We start from the raw sequence: 21622 nt of genomic DNA on the forward strand, positions 1-21622 counted from the left end.
TCGGGTAATTTCATTCAGAGACTACGCCATATTATTGCTGAGCATGGTGGATATGTGGAAAATATCGTACTATAGAGTTTTCCAGACGGCAGCGCCATCTGTTGTTGACAATTGTAACTGCTGTAATTTCGAAAGTTTGTCTGCCTGAAAATGTATTGCCGTTTCAAATATACCGGTCATTTTTGAAACACCCTGTATGAAGACGTAGTGCTGTTTGTATCCTCGTCCTTGGCCTATATTTTCTATCGTTGTGCCGTTGGTTGGACAGAAGGGAATTGGTTAAATTGTTGGTCGGTCCTTGGACTGTCCCTAGTTTGTGTTGCCATCCGATTATTTATCTTCAACTCTTGGCTGCCTGTCTCACCTCACCTTATGTTTGAGCTACCTTCTCAGACCGACCTTGGAACGCTTCTGAGCACCATTTTTTCCGTTTTGTTTTAGATTGTGATTTTCATGTTAGTTTGAAGAATTTTGCGAGGCCTTCAGTCACGTGTTAATTCAGTTCTCTTAATATTTTACATAAAGGCCACGAGCCGTGTTAAATTAAAATTTTGAAGATTGATTTTATTTAAAAAAAGAAAAAAAAATTCCTTAAATTTGGCTCTATCTGAAATTGTTTGTAATCCAGACCCTAAGCCGTTAGTTGTTCAGTGTGTTATGTGTGGCCTTCAGCCGAGGATTCATGTGAACCCCTTTTAATAAGACCTTCAGCCGCGTGTATTCTTTAAAGGAAAATTTTTTATAAGAAGGAAGGGATTTATTTTAAATTGTTTGTCTGACTTGTTGTTCAGGCCTTCAGCCGTTGTTTCAAGTTTGTTTGTTACCTTCAGCCGTGCATTAAGTTAATATTGCTTTAATTAGGCTTTCAGCCGTTCTGTTGTAAGTTAAAAAGGAAATTTCTTGGTTAGTAAAATTGTTTATTAATGTGTTTTAGTTGTAGTTGTCCTTCAGACGTGTAGTGTAGGCCACCAGCCGCTAATTGTTTCAATTGCATGTCTTTTTTAAAAAATTTTTTACCTTTTATTTTTAATTGCTTTTGGTTTCTAAGCCAGGCCTTCGGCCGTTCTTGTTTTAGGTGTGGTTTTCGGTCTTCATCCCAGAAAGTATCTCAAGTTTTCTTTAACTAGGCCTTCAGCCGTATTGTTAATTATGATCTTTAAAGCAAGGTGTAAATAAGTGGTTATTAGAAAAATAAAGTTGTACAACTCACAGTAACTGTTTACGACCCCATCCACAATCGTAACCTTATCGTGTGCGCTCTCTTAGTACCTACCAACCAGGTTTGAATCACTATACGAATTTTAGTAGCGTTACTGTTATTCGTCGGTAGTGTTTCCCCTGTCCCTAGCACTCAAACATGCCGCCGTTGAAATTCGTGCTGTAGGTTGCAAGATCCGACGCTGAGCGGTCAGAGAGATACAAGTAGATCTTTCAGGTAAACCCTAACTTACTTCATAAATTGCAGGAAGAAATGATAGAGTTGTAGGTAGGCGTGCAATCATCTACAAGAATCAACGATTCTATTTCCACATGATTTAGAGTTATCACACGGACGATGGTTCCCTGCCTTTTTCATTCATTAATTTCATCACGAGTGTGACGAAGCAAAGCCATAAATCTCTCCAGGGCTCCCCAGACATGGAACATAGGAAGTGAGGGTTGGCCAGCCCGGTTGGCCGTGCGGTCTAACGCACGGCTTTTCGGGCGGGAAGGAGCGCCTGGTCCCCGGCACGAATCCGCCAGGCGGATTTGTATCGAGGTCCGGTGAACCGGACAGTCTACGGATGGTTTGTAGGCGGTTTTCCATCTGCCTCGGTGAATGCGGGCCGGTTCCCCGTATTCCGCCTCAGTTACACAATGTCGGCGATTGCTGCACAAACAAGTTCTCCACGTACGCGTACACCACCATTACTCCACCACGCAAACCTAGGGGCTACACTCGTCTGGTGTGAGACGTTCCCTGGGGCGTCCACCGGGGGCCGAACTGCACAATAACCCTGGGTACGGTGTGGGGCGGTGGAGGGGTGAAGTGGACTGCGGTAGTCGTCGTGGAGTTCTGGACCACTGCGGCTGCGGCTGCGGCGGGGACGGAGCCTCTCCGTCATTTCTAGGTCTCCGGTTAACATACAATGCATACAATACAAGTGAGGTTTGCAAGACACGGTGTTAATATATTAAAAATAGTTTATTGTGTATTTAAATAATATAGACAAATAATACAAAAGAAGGGAAGAGAGAGAGAGGGAGAGCGCGCGCGGATCAGATCAGAGGCGGATGCCGGGGTTGCGGGAGCGCACGAAGTTGAGCAGCTCGTCGCTGTCCTCGCAGACGAACGGCTTCACGTGGTGGCACGCCACGTCGTGCCACTTGACGCCATCGTTGTAGAAGTTGTTCAGGATGGACAGGCACGACTCGTCGTTGCCCTGCAACACAGCACACCCTCTCAGCCCAGCGCGCTGCCGCAGTCAGCCGGTTAGCAAGTCTCACATTCCATAGACGATTTTGCACGATAAATCGCGATGATGTTGAACGAGTCATTTAACAATTATACGACAAGTTAATTTGTTGCTATGGTTACATGCTGAACAGTGCTAATCTTTTTCTTTAAATATACGGCTCTGTGTAAGTACACTACTGGCCATTAAAACTGCTACACCAAGAAGAAATGCAGATGATAACGGGTATTCATTGGACAAACATATTATACTAGAACTGACATTTTATTACATTTTCACGCAATTTGGGTGGATAGATCCTGAGAAATCAGTACCCAGAACAACCACCTCTGGCCATAATAACGGCCTTGATACGCCTGGGCATTGAGTCAAAAAGAGCTTGGATGGCGTGTACAGGTACAGCTGCCCATGCAGCTTCAACACGATACCACAGTTCATCAAGAGGAGTGACTGGCATATTATGACGAGCAAGTTGCTCGGCCACCACTGACCAGACGTTTTCACTTGGTGAGAGTTTTCGAGAATGTGCTGCCAGGGCAGCAGTAGAAACATTTTCTGTATCCAGAAAGACCCGTGCAGGACCTGCAACGTGCGGTCGTGCATTATCCTCTTGAAATGTAGGGTTTCGCAGGGATCGAATGAAGGGTAGAGCCACGGGTCGTAACACATCTGAAATGTAACGTCCACTGTTCAACGTGCCGTCAATACGAAAAAAAGGTGACCGAGACGTGGAACCAATGGCACCCCAGCCCATCACGCCGGGTGATACGCCAGTATGGCGATGACCAATAGACACTTCCAATGTGCGTTCACCGCGATGTCACCAAACACGGATGCGACCATCATGATGCTGTAAACAGAACCTGGATTCATCCGAAAAAATGACGTTTTGACATTCGTGCACCCAGGTTCGTCGTTGAGTACACCATCGCAGGCGCTCCTGTCTGTGACGTAGCGTCAAGGGTAACCACAGCCACGGTCTCTGAGCCGATAGTCCATGCTGCTGCAAACGTCGTCGAACTGTTCGTGCAGATGGTTGTTGTCTTGCAAACGTCCCCATCTGTTGACAGGGATCGAGACGTGACTGCACGATCCGTTACAGCCATGCGGATAAGATGCCTGTCATCTCGACTGCTAGTGATACGAGGCCGTTGGGTTGTGGGGTGGGGGTGGGGGGGGGGGGGGGTGGGGTGGGCGATTGGGTCGAGAAACAATGCAGTCCTCGTTTTAATGAGGAAACGGAGCGATTTATCCGACGTCCAAAGTGGTATGACCAGTGGCTCTTGGCTCAAGGGTGGAAGCATTTCCGAAACGGTTATGTTTGTAACCTGGTCGCATGCCTCCGTGGCTAAAGTAAACTGTCCATACAAAATGTCTCTATCCAAAACTGAGGCCGAGGCAACTGTGGTGAACTGTGAGCTATAGATTAAGGGGCGAACGACGGCTGCAGTGATCCGTACAGGCGAATAGACGTGTAACAGTTAAGCAACTGACCACTCAGGTGAACCAAGAGGCTACCAACAGTATCTCCTCAACAATCGCTCAGCGAACGATGCAACGTATGGGCCTCTGGAGGAGGCTCTTGTTTCGTGCAGCCGGCGACGAATACTGGACGTTTAACCCCACTACCGCAACTGGACGTCAACTGAATGGCGACAGGTGGCCTTTCCAGATAAACGACGTGTTTGGCTTGTACTGTCCCGCATCAATCGTCGGAAGGATGCTGACCGGATGATGGAGCGTTATGGTCAAGGGAATGTTTTCGTGGCATTCTCTGGGTTCATACCAGACGTCACAATGGATCAACACAAGTATGCATCTATTCTTGGGGATCACGTCCACCAATATATGCAGTGTGATTTTTCTTTGGCAGAATGGCATCTACCAGCAGGACAATGCAACGTGTCACGCAACACGCAGTGTACACTCGTGGTTGGAAGAGGAGCAGGATTAGTTTACTACCAAAATCCCCTGACTTAAACCCAAAAGAGAATCTGTGGGACCACCTCTATCGGGCTTTTCACGCCATGGATCCCAACTGAGAAACCTTGCGCAACGGCGGTGGAGTTGGCATGGTTCCACATTCCAGTCAGTACCTTGCACAATTTAATTTGACGCTCTCCCTGCATGTCTGCACCGCGAAAGGCTTTTGACACATAGTTACATTAGTGTGACTGGGCTATGGAATTACTTCTTAGTGTTGCACAACATATTAAATGTAAACTTCTTTGTAACACTTGCGACGTTATATGAACGTAGTATTCATACGTAGTGTGTCTGGTTGGGTGTAAGAGGGGCCCCTGGGCTTGCCAGAACTAGTAAGCAGCCAGCGTGAGAGTGAGTGATGGAGTGGGTGGCTCACCTGGGCGGCCTCGCGGTTGTCGGGCTGCGCCTGTCCGAAGCCGCCGGTGTAGCTCCAGTCGCCGGTGTTACGCTGGTTGGTGGGGCCGATCTTGGCGCCGGAGCCGGACCAGAACCAGCCGTTGATGTTGGCCGGCTGCAGGTCGGCCCTGTCGCAGCCAGCGAAGTTGCACTTGCGGCCCGACGTCCAGATGTACCGCACGTTACCTGCCGGCAGCGACAAAACTCAGTCCAGCAGTATGGGCACGTAGCATATGCGACCTAGCGAATTGATCTGTGACGTATATACACTGGAGAAACTCAGCTGTCACTTCAGTAAGTCCATCTCTGAAGAGTCACGTATGGTAACGCGTTTCAGTAGATTAACTACCTAATCTGATATGGAACAATGGAAAATCCAGGGTGAAATAATGACAATATTATGAAAAGAATAGATCAATCCTCACTCTATACTGGAGATATTGAGTTGCGGACAGGCCCAACAGAAAAACTGCTAAACTAATGAGCTTTCGGCCAAAAAGCCTTTTTCTAAAGTAAGCAACACAAAAACATTCAGGCAAGCCAAGCCAAGCCAAAGCCAAAGTCGTACACACACACGAGCACTTATCTCTGGCTTCTGCGCCGTACTCGAAACAACTTTGGCAACATGTGGGCCCGTCACACATAGTCGTAAACAGACGTAGAAGAGTGGACGCAGTTCGAATGCAGTGCGTGCCAGTTCCATTAGGACCACGAGTCTGAAATTCCAAACTGCGTTCTATCTCGTGGCGAGTTACAGCGTTACTATCCTTGAAGGTTCACAAACTGCTGTGTAGCATGTCAAAGAGCATTGTTGCAGCAGGCATCTTGGCGGCTTCTCTTCCAAGGCAAGTGTATCTGGTGAATGTAGTATGGCAACTGACCGTCATTTGTAATAAACTGGATCATTTTAGGTTGTAGTATACTAATTTTAGCTTTTTTCAATAGCTTTTGTGCAGGTTCATTGTAATTCATATTTTTTGTACATGCCGGTAGACAAATTCATATTTTTTCTATTGTAAAAATTCCCTCAATTTAGTTACTGAACAACTTTAATTGCGAGAATGGCATGATTAATAAGATTAATACTAATTTGTAGTCTCTTAAAAACAGAAAGGAAAAGGAATTTTGTTTCCGCCTCGGACATTTTTTTCTTTACTTTTTACATTTATAGAGACAAAATCTACAAGTTAGTATTGTTCTTATCAATCAAATGTTTGCGATATGTAATACTATTCTTTAATATAAAACAGTCTGCTGAGCAGTGAATATCGATTGATTGTAAACAGAAGAAAAATAAAAGTAATGAGGATTAGTAAAAATAAGATTAGCGATAAACTTAACGTTAAAATAGGAACCCCGAAGGAGATGAATGAGTTCTGCCACCTTGGAAGCAAAATTGCATATAACGGACAAAACAAGGACATAAAGAGCAGTCTAGTACAGATTAAAGCGTCATTCAATGTCAAGAAGAAGTTTACTACCATCAAATGTCGGCCGAAATTTGGGGAAGAAATTTCTGAGACAATGAATTTGGCGCACAGCATACTACGGAAGTGAATCATGCACTGGGGGAAGAATGGAAAATAAGCGTTTAAGATGCGGTGTGTAGAAGGATGTTGAAAAATAGGTAGACTGATAAGATAAAATAATGACGAGATTCCCCACAGAGCAGGCGAGGAGAAGAATATGTGGAAACATTGACAAAAAAAAAGCTACAGGCTGATAGGATATATGTTAAGTATCACGGAAAATGTAGGAAGATAGAGATTGGAATATACGGGGTGATTAAGCTGTCCCTAGCGATGTCATTTTATGTAAACCGGAATGTTATACCTGGACTTCAAAAACCACGTACGAGACTTTCATATTCTCTCGATCGTTACGTGGAAACTACACATTAGTCGCGCAAAAAAAGGTAGTAAATTTAATGTAGTTAAATCTTATATTGGGACACATTTTCGTCGGAGGCCATAGTTTTGGGTCTATTCACGAAACTCACCTGCACCCTCAAAATCGTCCATCACCAGTCAAGATTACTAGTAAGTTGTTCGTAGCACTCCCTCCTAACACTGTACAAAAATTTCCGACTACTCGAACTATAACCGATATTCGATCATTTCTGTTTCTATTGATTACGTCAGCAGTATTGTCAGCTGTTTCGTTAACATTATTTTAAAAGTACCCATGAAGCTACGAAAGAAAAGCCAGTTTTATACACGTTACACTAAAACTAATTACGTTGACAATTCAATCCAAATTTAACTCTTACAAGCACAGTAGTCTCATAGCCTGAAGGCCTGACGAATATAACAATGTAATTATTTTATAATGTTAGGTAAAATTCACAAAACTATTACGCAGAATTTACACAAAAGTTTTGTAAGTGCTCAACTAAGCCTGTGGCGTAGTAAGGTCAGCAAGTGAAGATAAAAAAGGTCGAATGTGAAAAATAATTTGTACAGTCGCAAATATTTGTGCAGTGGTAGGGAGTGCCATGAAGGGCATTTTGTAAATCCTGATCTGTGGGGGGCTGAGTATGGGAGTGGGGATGCGTTTGTACGTTTTTCTTGAATAACTCGAAACTACGGCCTCTAGCGAAAACGTATTCCACTACAAAATGTAACCACATTAAATTTCCTACGAAAAAACCTGTTCATTTTATTGTGTTGAAATAATAGTTTTCTCGTAGCGATCGAGAGAATATGAAAATCTCACGCGTAATTTTTGAGAGCCAGATCTATCATTGCGGGTTGCATAAAACGACGTCGGTAGGGGCAGCTGTATCACCCTTTAATTCAAATAACAGAGGAAGGGCAAACCAGTCTCAGAAGACTGATAAAAAATGAGAACATTTTCGCCGTAGGAGCAGTTTGAACGTGTCTGCCAGGATATATGTACAAAAATAAAAATTATGATAAACATGCACAAAGAATATTTGAGAAAAATGTGAAAATTCGTCTGCTAGCATCTGATAGTTATTAGTCTATTAAAATTTTTTTCTGCTTGTCTTCGAACGGGAGGATGTAGGACCTTCTACCGCCTGTACAATTTTGAGCCTATGGATTTGGGACCTCCTGTAATTCCTGCTTCCACAGCTAGAGCGTTACCTCTGGCGATGCGCTGCTTGATGAACTCGTTCTCCTGAGGCGTCTCTAGGGAGACGGCGTCCATGCAGTGCCTGCGGCAGATGTTCCTGGCGTCGAGCCAGTCCACCTCGAGGCTGCGCGTGGGCCCGTGCTCCCAGCTGAAGAAGTAGGCGTGGGCCACGCCGCGCGCGTCGCGGTACGTCGCGTGCCGGACGCCTGTCACACAGAGAGCACACGCGATGCTTTAGTGGCGCCGCGACCGTCAGCGAGGGGGCGCGTAGGCTAGGCGTGGCTGCGGTACTTACGGTTGGCGCAGCTGCGCGGGTCGGGCAGGGCGAGTCTGCGCTGGGCGGCTCCCATCGCCGCCATCAGCACCAGCAGCAGCAGCCGGCGGACCATCGTGGACACCTGCAACAAGCGAATGACGTCACTGCTGAGGTACGGGCTCACGTCACACATCCGCATAGCATACTCCACACTAATCATAAGTCTCCAGACACTCCTCTGCAATGCGGAATTCACCACTAGACGTCACGAGAGGTGGACTCGCCGGTACAGAAGCAGGCGGATCAGTAGAGAAGCAGTAACAGCAGAATGGGTCCGTTAGGAGACTTCAGTGACTTCGAACGTGGACTAGCGATTGAATTTCAACTGAGTAACAACCAGGAGCATTTCAACCCTTCTACAGCCCCCCAGATCTACTGTTGGTGACGTGATTGTGGAAATGCGAAGCAACAATCACAGATAAACCGAAACCAGGCAGACCTCGTATATTGAAGGGCAGAGAGCGTCGAGAATTGCCGAAGGACGTTGTAAAACATTCCATCAAACCTAAACTACGCTACTGGCCATTAAAATTGCTACACCAGGAAGAAATGTAGATAATAAACGGGTATTCATTGGACAGATATATTATACTAGACATCTGATTACATTTTCACGCAATTTGGGTGCATAGATCCTGAGAAATCAGTACTGAGAACAATCACTTCTGGCCGTAATAACGGCCATGATACGCCTGGGCATTGAGTCAAACAGAGCTTGGATGGCATGTACAGGTACAGCTGCCCATGCAACTCCAACACGATAACACAGTTCATCAAGAGTAGTGACTGGCGTATTATGACGAGCAAGTTGCTCGGCCACCACTGACCAGACGTTTTCACTTGGTGAGAGTTTTCGAGAATGTGCTGCCAGGGCAGCAGTCGAACATTTTCTGTATCCAGAAAGACCCGTACAGGACCTGCAACATGCGGTCGTGCATTATCCTGCTGAAATGTAGGGTTCCGCAGGATCTAATGAAGGCTACAGCCACGGGTCGTGACACATCTGAAATGTAGCGTCCACTGTTCAAAGTGCCGTCATTGGGAACAAGAGGTGACCGAGACGTGTAACCAATGGCACCCCAGCCCATCACGCCGGGTGATACGCCAGTATGGCTATAACGAATACACGCTTCCAATGTGCGTTCACCGCGATGTCGCCAAACACGGATGCGACCATCATGATGCTGTAAACAGAACCTGAATTCATCCGAAGAAATGACGTTCTGTCATTCGTACACCCAGGTTCGTCATTGAGTACACCATCGCAGGCGCTTCTGTCTGTGATGCTGCGTCAAGGATAACCACAGCCATGGTCTCCGAGCTGATAGTCCATGCTGCTGCAAACGTCGTAGAACTGTTCGTGCAGATGGTTGTTGTCTTGCATATGTCCCCATCTGTTGTCTCAGGAATGGAAACGTGACTGCACGATCCGTTACAGCCATGCGGATAAGATGCCTGTTATGGCGACTGCTAGTGATACGAGGCCATTGGGATCCAGCACGACGTTTCGTTTTACCCTCCTGAATCCACAGATTTCATATTCTGTTAACAGTCATTGGATCTAGACCAACGCGAGCAACAATGTCGCGGCACGATAAACCATAGTCGCGATAGGGTACAATCCGACCTTTATCAAAGTCGGAAACGTGATGGTACGCATTTCTCTTCCTTACACGAGGCATCACAACAACGTTTCACCAGGCAACACCGGTCAACTGCTGTTTGTGTATGAGAAATCGGTTGGAAACTTTCCTCATGTCAGCACGTTGTAGGCGTCACCACCGGCGTCACCCTTGTGTGAATGCTCTGAGAAGCTAATTTACCTATCACAGCATCTTCTTCCTGTCGGTTAAATTTCGCGTCTGTAGCACGTCATCTTCGTGGTGTAGCAATTTTAATGACTAGTAGTGTATTTCCTATCGAGTGAGGCAGAATAGTGGATAAGAAACTCGTCGCCCTGATGCCTAACTAACCTAAGGAAATCACACACATCCATGCCTGAGGCCGGATTCCAACCTGCGACCGTAGCAGTTGCGCGGTTCCGGACTGAAGCGCCTAGAAACGCTCGGCCACACCGGCCGGCCTACCCTTTTGTTTTTTACTTCAAAGTAAGTAGTATTTATAGCAAAATTGAAACTGTTAATGTTTAATTCAGGTTTTATTCGAAAACTGTTGATTTGTAACGTGAAACAGAGAGATATAGTAGTAAAAATAAAGAAAAACAATACAGATGTATCATATAGCACCAAAGAACTCCATTTACTCACCCATAAGTAAAATTAAGAAAACCTGCAATAACAAATATATATCTTACGTTGCATCAGTACTTCGTAGAACTTATATAAAAAATGTTTCTATTATACATAAACAGCTTTTGCATGTCCAGTAATAACAAGAAACTCTTGCCTTTGATCATGACGAAGAACGTTTTACTGAGTTCAAAATAAAATCAATAATTGTATATGTATCTTTTGTGTTTGTGAGTGTAAACTGAACTTGCATCAATAGTCATTGGTTTGGTTACATAAAAGCGGAGAAGTTACGGGTTCAACAAATTTTTATTGCTTATAAAACACAGTTTATACTCTGTAAGGACAGAAAATACAGTGATTTAACACTGAATGATGTGCAGTTCTAATTGTGTGCAAAAAAAGTCAAACAAGCAAAATAACAAAGAGAAGTAGCTGGCTCCCAGTTTCTCTCATACACACTCATTTCCGAGGCGTACTGGGAAAGTAAGGTCCAATTAGATGTGGAATGGAAACCACTGGGAAAATCCGCAGCCTCTGTAGTGTGGCCTGTCCATCGCTTCACGTCGCTCTTTTCAATTGAGGGCGCAAGGTGATCACGAAGAAATGCCTAAAACAACAGTCTCTCTCGCCATGTGGCTCTGGTGTGAGATTTCGCCTGAAGCTATGCAGCCCACATAACATGATTGCCAAGCATTTCTTTCTTCAAGACAAGTGTCAGCCACTTTCTGCAGGAGCAATGCAGACACTCCTGCAGAGTTTTCGATGGAAATGTTTGATCACCCACAATACAATCCTTAATTGGTTCCCTCCGATGTTCATCTCCACTCACATAAACCGCTGGCTACGAAGACAACAGTTTGGCACAAACAACGAAAGGCAGGCCAGCGTAGAGAATTGGTGGAATGCACAGGTGGCTGCTTTGTGCGACGAGGATACTGGGAAGTTTCTACAATGCCACGACAAAAGCCTAAGTCGGAGCGGCGATTATTTAGAGCGATAGCTAACTGTTACGATTAAATATTTTTTTTATTTTCATTTTTTGGTTTTCATTTCGCAACCAATCGGAACTTTCCTTCGGAACAGCCCTCGCATGTTTCTTTCCCTACCAATGCTATCATTTACTGCGTCATTTATGTACCAAAACAACCATCGCGGAATTATGGTAGAGCGCAACACTAGGTTACAACTAGCGTGGCGGAATACATATATCTGTTTTTGCCTACTTGTTACACTTATCTCATTATCTCATTGCTTAACTATGCAACACGCCACACGGGAGTGATGAGCGGGACACGGACACAGATTGTGCAGGCGTATGTTGGCGGGGCGCTTGTTGGTGAAGAGTTCCTGCTCGTATCTGTCAGAGTGATGTTACAAAAAACACGAATGCAGTAAGCATCCTCGCATTGCGTGAGGGTTAACTGATATGGTGTGCAGCACATCAGATCCACGTATCTCCCAGACGAATTCAAAAGGCACTTGCGCCGCCTGTTTTCATTAGCAACGTCTGTGTCAACAGGATACTTAATTAAGTTTTACGCGAAAGCTGCCGACAAGTAGAGGAGGAAGCGGGAAGAGTGTCCGTGCCTGTAGACAATGGAGACGGCGCCGTTTCGCCAGACGCTCGCCGCCGACCCGGAACACTCTCGTGTGGGCAGGAACTGACGTGTTAGCTCTTGGGAAAAACGACTCCTGCATTAACAGAGAATGCAGTGAGATAGCGCGCCGCTGATGGTCCTCTCTATCTCTCCCTCAGAAAGAGAGAGAGAGAGAGAGAGAGAGAGAGAGAGAGAGAGAGAGAGAGAGAGAGAGAGAGAGAGAAGGCCTGCACTGTGCGTGTGCTCGTTCCGTCTGCAACATTCCCACGTTGCCTGCGCACTCGCCGCCGCTTTCACCCCAGACACTTCGCTTATTGCACCTGTGATGACGCCACAGTTTCATCCCTGTGCTGTGAGCTAATGCATACGAATGTAACGAATCATCTGACGTAATACGTCCTCATTACTTTCTTTCTCGTTAAGGATGAGCGACTGTGACTCCTACGGTATTGCATCATCCTCTGTGTGGTAAATTATGAAACGACGATGATTTTCTGCAATTTAGCGACTCTACTGCTTGAATCCGTTAGCAGCGTTTAATAAGTTTTTACGCGTAATTAACGAGCTTTCTCCGGTAATGGCGAGGGTATGGAAATACAATGCAAAGAGGGCGACAATATAGCGCGGTTTTGAAATTTGAGAATACTGCGTGCAACGGAGTTCCATATCCGTTGGCCTAAAATTTGCCCTCTTTCCACTGGACAGCTAAGGTCAATTGAAAAAATTTCCATCCGACATATTTCACTTGAAGAATCTTCTACGAATAAGATTTTGTAAGATAGTGATTTGGAGAGAGGGAAGGTGAGACTGGAGGAGACGTGAGTATACTCTGAAAACAACGGATATATTATTTTCCGTACCGACATAAGACATTTTGTGGTGTATTTCCATACTTGTGATCTTATAAGGAACGTGCTGTATAAAACCATCAAATATTCTTTCACAGCATTGTGAGTGCAGGACAGTAAAACTGTCTCGCTTCTATAGAGAATTAATGCTCTCACAGGAGAAAGATTAATTAATTGTGAGGCCTACATAAGATGAACGGCCTTGTAGCAGTGGGAACACCGCTTCCCTTTAAATCACAGAAGTTAAGCCCTGTCGGACTCGGCTAGGACATGGGTGGGTCTCCGTCCGGGTATGCCGAGCGCTGTTGGCAAGAAACGTGCGTTCAGCCCTTCTGAGGCCAATTGAGGAGTTACTTGATGACAAACAGCATCTCCGAACACGAAAAGTGGCAACAGTCGGAAGAGCGCTGTGCTGACCACATACTCCCCCATATCCGCATCCAGCGACGCCTATCGGCTGAAGATAACGCAGCGGTCGGTCTGTACCGTTGGGCCTCCCGACGCTTTTTCGGATGGAGAGATGTGTAGGAAGAAATCGTTCATTGCTGGAGATAAAAATGCAAGGACATTATAAAATCTCATTCTTGAACACAAATTTAAAAACGCAGAGGCAGGGATCTTCGAAGTCTTGTTGTTGTTTGTTAACTAGTGCTGCTACAAAAGATTCGTGTAAACTATTGATTAGCATCTAAAAGAGAAACCACTAATAATTCCTTCCCATAGTAGGTTTTGGCACTTATATTGAATGAACTAAGCATAACATATTAATTAAGGACGATGGAACTAAACGCAAAAGTGCAAAACGGGAGAGAGAGCAGCTAATGTTGGTAGAACAGTGCCATTCGGCGTGCAGTATGTGATATGCAGTGTGTAACAGAAACATACCGGCAAACATTGTCACAAAACTTAGCGGTCTTTGTAGTGTTGTGGCAACAGTGGATGCATTAGGTGCCATTTAACGACGTGAGTATTGGTTCAAATGGCTATAAGCACTATGGGACTTAACTGCTGTGGTCATCAGTCCCCTAGAACTTAGAACTACTTAAACCTAACTAACCTAAGGACATCACACACACCCATGCCCGAGGCAGGATTAGAACCTGCGACCGTAGCAGTCACGCGGTTCCGGACTGAGCGCCTTAACCGCGAGACCACCGCGGCCGGCCACTTCTGAGGTCATTAGTCCCCTAGAACGTAGAACAACTTAAACCTAAATAACCAAAGGGATCCGCTCAGCGTCGTGATGCCCACTCAGGAGACATTTGACCGAGTGGTAGCGGCACCAGGTCTGCCAGCCCGACAACGGACGGGAGAGTGGCGTGCTCTCCACACCGTGCGGCGTGCAAGAGACGCCATTGCCTGATGGACGACAAGGCGATCGATGGGTACGGCTTGGCTGTCTGTGGCCAGAACGGCGCAGCATTTTATACAGGGTGTACCTGAACCGAACCGAATTAATTTCGGAGGAAGTTCAGAGAAAATGGTTCAAATGGCTCTGAGCACTATGGGACTCAACTGCTGTGGTCATCAGTCCCCTAGAACTTAGAACTACTTAAACCTAACTAACCTAAGGACATCACACACATCCATGCTCGAGGCAGGATTCGAACCTGCGACCGTAGCACTCGCACGGTTCCGGACTGCGCGCCTAGAACCGCGAGACCACCGCGGCCGGCGAAGTTCAGAGACATTTTGTGAGTATCTTGGTATAAGAGAGCCTCAGTATCCAGTGGCTTCCTACAGAGGAATAATATCATTGTTATTTAGTGGATTTGTTACACCAAATATCTCTGTTTCTCTGGAAATACTTTACAGCATTGATAAACCGTTAATAAGCGATCACAGAAATATGCAACACACAAAACAGAGTAGTGCAACAGCTCTCAGATAAAACCGGTACACCGTTATCACAGTTTGTTAAATCCGTTTTGCCAGTACCCAGTACCGAGCAGGTATTGCTTGAAATGTCGACCACCATGATCGCAGCAGAGTGTACAGACACACCGTCAGCAGTCTTGTAGGCTCAAGAACCCCGGAAGTTACGCGTAGTACTTCCACATCTGCGAAAATCCTAACAACGAAGGCCACGTCAGTACCGACCGCAGTCTTGTAAGCTAGGCTCTTCCCTCGCCCCCAGAAGAATAGTCTGGCGACTGAGCTGGCCATGGAACTGGATCACCGCGATCATTCCATTGTTGTTCAAACGAAATGCAATTACTCTGTAACGAACCACCGGAGACCACGGGTGTCACACACAAAATATCCCTGTATTTGAGGGTAATATGGTGGCATTAATGTCATCTGGCAGCGAGAATGGAAAGCAGGACTGCCACAAGAAGACACAAAATGTCGCAAAGCTTGCGTATCGGAATAAGGTAAGGCGCTGAAAAGAAATTTAGAAAGGTTGTTGTAGTTTGTGGACAGCAGTGAGTCGTGCTTGATGAATTTTCGCAGAGTCTAAGTATTCTGCAAGTGTCTATCACAGTCTGTGACACATGTTGATACGAGAATCAGTTACAGGCGATAATAATAATTCCGTGTTACTCATACCGAAACCTCCAGATGTCAGACTCTCAGATCGGAACCAAATGTTGTACGTCAATACCAAAACTCCGATTTAGTTCGTAATATGTGCTGTAGTCCATCAGAACTGGCTTAAGCGTTAATTGAAAGTAATACCAGGAACACATCAAAAGCATAACTGTCAGGAACTCACACATTTTGCATGCTTGGGAAGTTAGTAGAGCACTAGAACGTCTTACCAAACGTCCGTAGTTCAATCCCGACTAGCATTAAATTTTTTTACTGAATTATATGAGAAAGTGTTATAAGGGACAACGTGTTTATGTCATTTAAAAGGGCTGTTTGGAGCTTACAGCAATGTTCTCTTGGCAGTCTGTTTTCGCTTCGTTTCTTTAAAGGTAGAGCACGTATAGAGTACATTTGTACTTCCACAGAATATACAATCAGAAGAGCAAAATAAAGAAACAATTGCTGCGTGGGGTAGCCCCGCGGACTTAGACGCCTTCTCACAGTCCGCGCGTCGGAGGTTCGAATCCAGCCTCGGGCATGGGTGTTTGTGTTGTCCTTAGGATAAGTTAGTTTAACTTAGATTAAGCAGTGTGTAACCTTAAGGACCGACGACCTCAACAGTTTGGTACCATAGGAACTTACGACAAATTTCCAAAATAAGAAACAATTGCATCACACGCACGGAAGCAATGGTAATAATAATAATTAATAACAAATAAAATAATGAAATTAGTAATAAGTACATGACGCTCAAATAACGAAGCGAAAGCAGATTGCCAAAAGAACATTGCTACAAACACCGAAAAGTCCTTTTACGTGTCAGGAAAATGTTCTTCCATACAAAACTTTCACGCGTAAACAGTTAAAAAACTGCAGTCAATGGGATTCAAACGCGGGATCTTTGGAAGGACGACTGAACGCTTTATCTTTTCACCCACGCGAGATCTACAGGACAGCAACACACAGACCTACTTTTCCTGTGCCCTGTAGCTCTGGTTCTCTTTTTAATTACCGTTTACGCATCTTCCACTCGACGACAGTCATAGGTCGTGCGGTAGCGTTCTCGCTTCCCGCGCCCGGGTTCGCGGGTTGGATTCGCGGCGGGGTCAGGGATTTTCTCTGCCTCGTGATGAATGGGTGTTGTGTGATGTCCTTATGTTAATTAGGTTTAAGTAGTTCTAAGTTACAGGGGACAGATGACCATAGATGTTAAGTCCCATAGTGCTCAGAGCCATTTGAACCATTGACAGTCACAGCACGAACTAAATCGGTTCAAAAATGGCTCTGAGCACTATGAGACTTAACTTCTGAGCTCATCAGTCCCCTAGAACTTAGAACTACTTAAACATAACTAATCTAAGGACAACACACACATGCATGCCCGAGGCAGGATTCGAACCTGCGACCGTAGTGGTCGCGCGGTTCGAGACTGTAGCGCCTAGAACCGCTCGGCCACTCCGACTATACACTACAGTTACAGTTTAAATTACTAGCAGAGAACATCCGCCTGATCGTGTAGTTGTTTCACTGTTTGCATCAGTGTGAACTTGAGTCTCGTTCGACCTGGGCACGCGCAGTGCGAGCAGGTGAGGCGGTGCAGAGAGAACCGGGGCAGCAGCCGGCCAATAATTCGGACCGGCGGTCGGACTCGCCCTGTAGCGGGCAGCTGCACGCTCCGCTTGGCCGTGTTTTTTCCGGCCGTGGCCATCCCGCCGGCGCAGCCAGCGGCCGCGGGCAGGCCGAGCCACTTCCGCGTCGATGTGTGCCACTGGGCCGGCCGTACGGTACCGCAGCCGGCGGCGGCGGAGGCACGCGCCGATGGCCCAGCACCGCCGCCCGCACGTAGCGCCGCTCCTATTCACTGCTCTACGACACCTGCTGCAGGTCAGCACCGGTCGACGAAAGCCTGCACATTACGGTAAATCTCGCACTGACCAGCGCCTTAAACCGCGAACCAGTGGCTGCCGCCTACCTCGTCAGTGACCAAGTGCTGGCACGCATCATAGCTGCAGAGACTTTCTCTGACATTTGGGATGTCCCATCTATTTTGATCAATTCAGATAACTTTTCGTCCAGCAGCGAAAGGGACATGAACCAGTAATGACAGCCTTTGGCGCAGTGGTTGGCTCACTGGACTCGCATTCGGGAGGACGATGGTTCAATCCCGCGTCCGGCCATCCTGATTTTGGTTTTCCGTGATTTCCCTAAATCGCTCCAGGCAAATGCCGGGATGGTTCCTTTGAAAGGGCACGGCCGAATTCTTACCCAGTCCTTCCTAATCCAATGAGATCGATGACCTCGCTGTTTGGTCTCTTCCCCCAAACAATCCAATCCAATGACAGCCTTTCTTGTAACTCTGTTCGTCACCAGTATACAGAGTATTATCTTTGCATCAAAGCGATGTGAAGAATAGTCAAGAACGACACGTGCGTCGGATTCCACGTTAACCTGTACATCTACTTTCGCTACCAGGTTTACTGGGGTAGGTTAAAAACACAGCTGCTGAGCCACACGGAGTTGTTCAAATGGCTCTGAGCACTATGTGACTTAACTTCTAAGGTCATCAGTCCCCTAGAACTTAGTACTTGAACCTAACTAAGGACATTACACACATCCATGCACGAGGCAGTATTCGAACCTGCGACCGTAGCGGTCGCGCGGATCCAGACTGTAGCGCCTAGAACAGCTCGGCCACCTCGGCCGTCTCGGAGTTATTATTATCGCCTGGAACTGACTCTCGTATCCATATCTGTCACAAACGGCGATAGACACCTACAGAATAGTAAGTCTCTTCGAAAATGCTTCGAACATGACTCACTGCTCTTCACATCGTACAATTAACTACGACACCATTTCTAAATTTCTTTTCAGTACCTTCTCTTATTCAGTTACACAAGCTCCGCAATACACTATGTGAGCAAAAGTATCCGGACACCCCCAAAAACATACGATTTTCTTATGAGGTGCATTGAGCTGCGACAGGCCGTGGTAGCCAACGTGTTCTAGGTGCTTCAGTCCGCAACCGCGCTGCTGCTACGGTCGCAGGTTCGAATTCTGCCTCGGGCATGGATGTATGTGTGATGTCCTTAGGTTAGTTAGGTTTAAGTAGTTCTAAGTTCTAGGGGACTGATGACTTCAGAAGCTAAATCCCATAGTGCTCAGAGCCATTTGGACAATTTTGACGATCAATTCCTGTTTTGTAGAACGCGGTCGGCCACTGACGGATCCACGACGCGGCACCCACTCCTGCACTTCCTCGTCCGACTGAGATCTACGTCCACGCATGCCGTTCCTCAGGTCGCCAAAGTATCGAAACAATATGGACGATGTCGCATTGTTTCCCAACCAAATTGCCGAAGCTCAGTCTTAGTCCAGTTGTCAGTGCGGGGGCGGGCGTTATCGTGCAACAGCATACTTCCTCCGCCCGTCCGGTTCCCCGAGCGTGGAAACACAAGCAGTGCGCTGTGCTACGAAAACATTTCGCAGAAACTGCGACGCGCCAGTAAGTCAGAGTGCCCAGGAATGTTGTCGGACGGAATCCTCAGTTCACATCTTTGACGTGCCTGGACGTCGCTATCTGTCGGACGAGGAAGTGCAAGAGTCGGTGCGGTTGTGGATGCGCCAGCGACCAATTGCGTTCTGTTAAACAAGAATTGATCGTCTTGTCTCCCAGACCCAGCGAGGTGGTTCAGTGGTTAGCACGCTGGACTCGCATTCGGGAGGACGACGGTTCAATCCCGTCTCCGGCCATTCTGATTTAGGTTTTCCGTGATTTCCCTAAATCGTTTCAGGCAAATGCCGGAATTGTTCCTTTGAAAGAGCAGGGCCGATTTCCTTCCCCATCCTTCCCTAACTCCAGCTTGCGCTCCTTCTCTAATGACCTCGTTGTCGACAGGACGTTAAACACTAATCTCATCCTCCTCCTCTCGTCTCCCAATGGTCTCAATGGCTTAAGGCGTGTGATAATTAATTTTGAATGGAACCAGTCCATGGTCTCGTTATGGCAGGTGTTTATTTTCCATTTGACTGGCTCTCATGTTTCATGCCGAGCAGGTGACTGGATTGGACATTTATTTTTGGACAACATGGTTGTGGAGAGAAGCAGCGATTAGTATGATTAATCAATAATTCAAGAACAGTCTTAATCGCATTTATTATTGTTATAATAACCGGTTTCAGCCCGACGTAGGAGTCATCTTCTGGGCGTTTACACAATTGGTCGACTGCTGGTGGTGTCACTCCTGTATAGTTCCCTGCCGTTATGTAGACAGGAGTGACACCACCAGCAGTCGACAGGTGGTGTAAACGCCCAGAAGATGACTCCTACGTCGGGTTGAAACCGGTTAGCGGTATTATAACAATAATAAATGCGATTAAGACTGTTCTTGAATTATTGAACAAACACTGCATACATACGCCACAGAATGCCGAAGACTTGCCGCCTCACAGGGGCATAACCAACATTAATAAAGAACGTCTAGCGTGGCTGAGAAGTGTCAGTAAACATGCTGTCTCTAAGAAAAGCTGTTCTCCATGATGTGATCTACCACCCCTAGACATTTGATGCAAAGATTTTGAAACATCATACACAAACAGCTGTTCTTGAATTATTGAACAAACATTGCATACATACGCCGTAGAATTCCGAAGACTTGCCGCCTCACAGGGCCATAACCAACATTAATAAAGGACGTCTAGCGTGGCTGAGAAGTGTCAGTGAACATGTTGTCTCTAAAAAAAAAAGCTGTTCTCTATGATGTGATCTACCACCCCTAGATATTTGATGCAAAGATTTTGAAACACAAACAGCACTACATTTTTTTAAAATAGCACTCCACATTTTTAATTCGGTAATTAATTCGGTAATTAACCAGTTCAAAAACATATCACAGTGTACCATCCAAGTAAAAATGACGTCAGCAGAAACATAACACAAACTTGATTTTGATTCTCCCGTCTTAGCTCAGAATGTAGGTAGCCGGCCTTACATAGCTCGTCCACTTGCTGTATCTGACAATAAAAAAGTGGAAACACAAGGGAAATGCACACCGAACATTCAGTCAAGCGTTTTCAGTTGAGAATTTGTGTGATTACAATGCACACTAACGAAGAGATGGTAGAATCTAATAAGGATGGAAATGGCGACGTGTTAAAGTAGAATGTGCAATGAATTTAGAAATGGCAAATTGCTGCTCAAGGTGTTTTGTGCTCACGTGTGGACTCACTCCAACAAAAGCGAGAACAGTGACTTCGGCGGTTGTTCCAGAGCGAGTTCCACGACGATTTCGTTGCCTTGGGTTGAAACCCCACATCTCCTGAAGCGTCACAGCAATACAAGAAAACGGCCGTCGCGAAGGTGTACTCACACAGACGTTCAACGGCATAACGGGTAACTGGATGACCTGTGTGCCCTTTCATTATGTTTCCAATTCTTTACTATTAACTCCAACAAGTGGACTGAGATATGTTACTCCTGCTCCCTGCAAGAGAGACAAAGCCAGTTTTGTGTTACGTTTTTAATAATATCATATTTACCTGAATTGTCAACTTTGATGAGATTTCGAATAGGTCCTATGGAGAGGAAGTTGATTACTAAATTAAAAATATAGGCTGCTGTTTGAAAAAGATGTACTGCTGTTCATGTCTCCGTAATGAACAAAATTACGACAAAGGCAATCGTGCTGGTTAATGTCTCATTGGTAGCTAAACAAAATTTGCTTGATACATTTATTATTTTGCTGATGGTAGGAAAGATATCTTGCGTGATCAAGATGGATGGGACGCGCTGTGTGCTGTGCCTTGGGACCTGCAACTGTGACGGAATGAATCTTAAGCTGTGAATCGGAGTGTACGTTGTAATGGAACGTTATGAAACAACTATGGCCAGGACTGGGAATCGAACTCTGACCAATGTTTTTCGGGGAAAGCACTTACCAGATGAACGTTCTTAAGAGCTGCGGTTCAAAGTTCCGACCTGTTGGTACCTCTCACCTAGCCTTCCAAATGGCACAGAAACTCTTCTGCGTGTTCTGCTCGGCTAATACAATAGTGAAAAAATACAAGGTGTACCAAAAAGATCCATCAGATTTCACAGGACAGTATTTTCTTCGTGAATGAAGACAGAAAGTTGCGGTAAATCCTT

At 45.9% G+C, this 21622-nt stretch overlaps 1 protein-coding gene across 1 annotated transcript in view; it reads right to left on the minus strand.

Annotated features, from left to right (window-relative positions):
- Nucleotides 1-2166: 2166 nt before the first annotated feature.
- Nucleotides 2167-21622, minus strand: part of LOC126267148 (uncharacterized) — a 47968-nt gene continuing 28512 nt past the window's right edge. Inside the window, exons 2-5 of the mRNA XM_049972080.1 lie at nucleotides 8230-8332; nucleotides 7946-8140; nucleotides 4819-5024; nucleotides 2167-2423 (exon numbers count right to left, since the gene is read on the minus strand). Of these exons, the coding sequence (XP_049828037.1) occupies nucleotides 2265-2423; nucleotides 4819-5024; nucleotides 7946-8140; nucleotides 8230-8323 (654 nt within the window). The 5' untranslated portion in view covers nucleotides 8324-8332 and the 3' untranslated portion in view covers nucleotides 2167-2264. The remainder of the gene's footprint in view (nucleotides 2424-4818; nucleotides 5025-7945; nucleotides 8141-8229; nucleotides 8333-21622) is intronic.

The sequence above is a fragment of the Schistocerca gregaria genome, chromosome 4, assembly GCF_023897955.1.
Source record: "Schistocerca gregaria isolate iqSchGreg1 chromosome 4, iqSchGreg1.2, whole genome shotgun sequence".
NCBI classification, from domain to species: domain Eukaryota; kingdom Metazoa; phylum Arthropoda; class Insecta; order Orthoptera; family Acrididae; genus Schistocerca; species Schistocerca gregaria.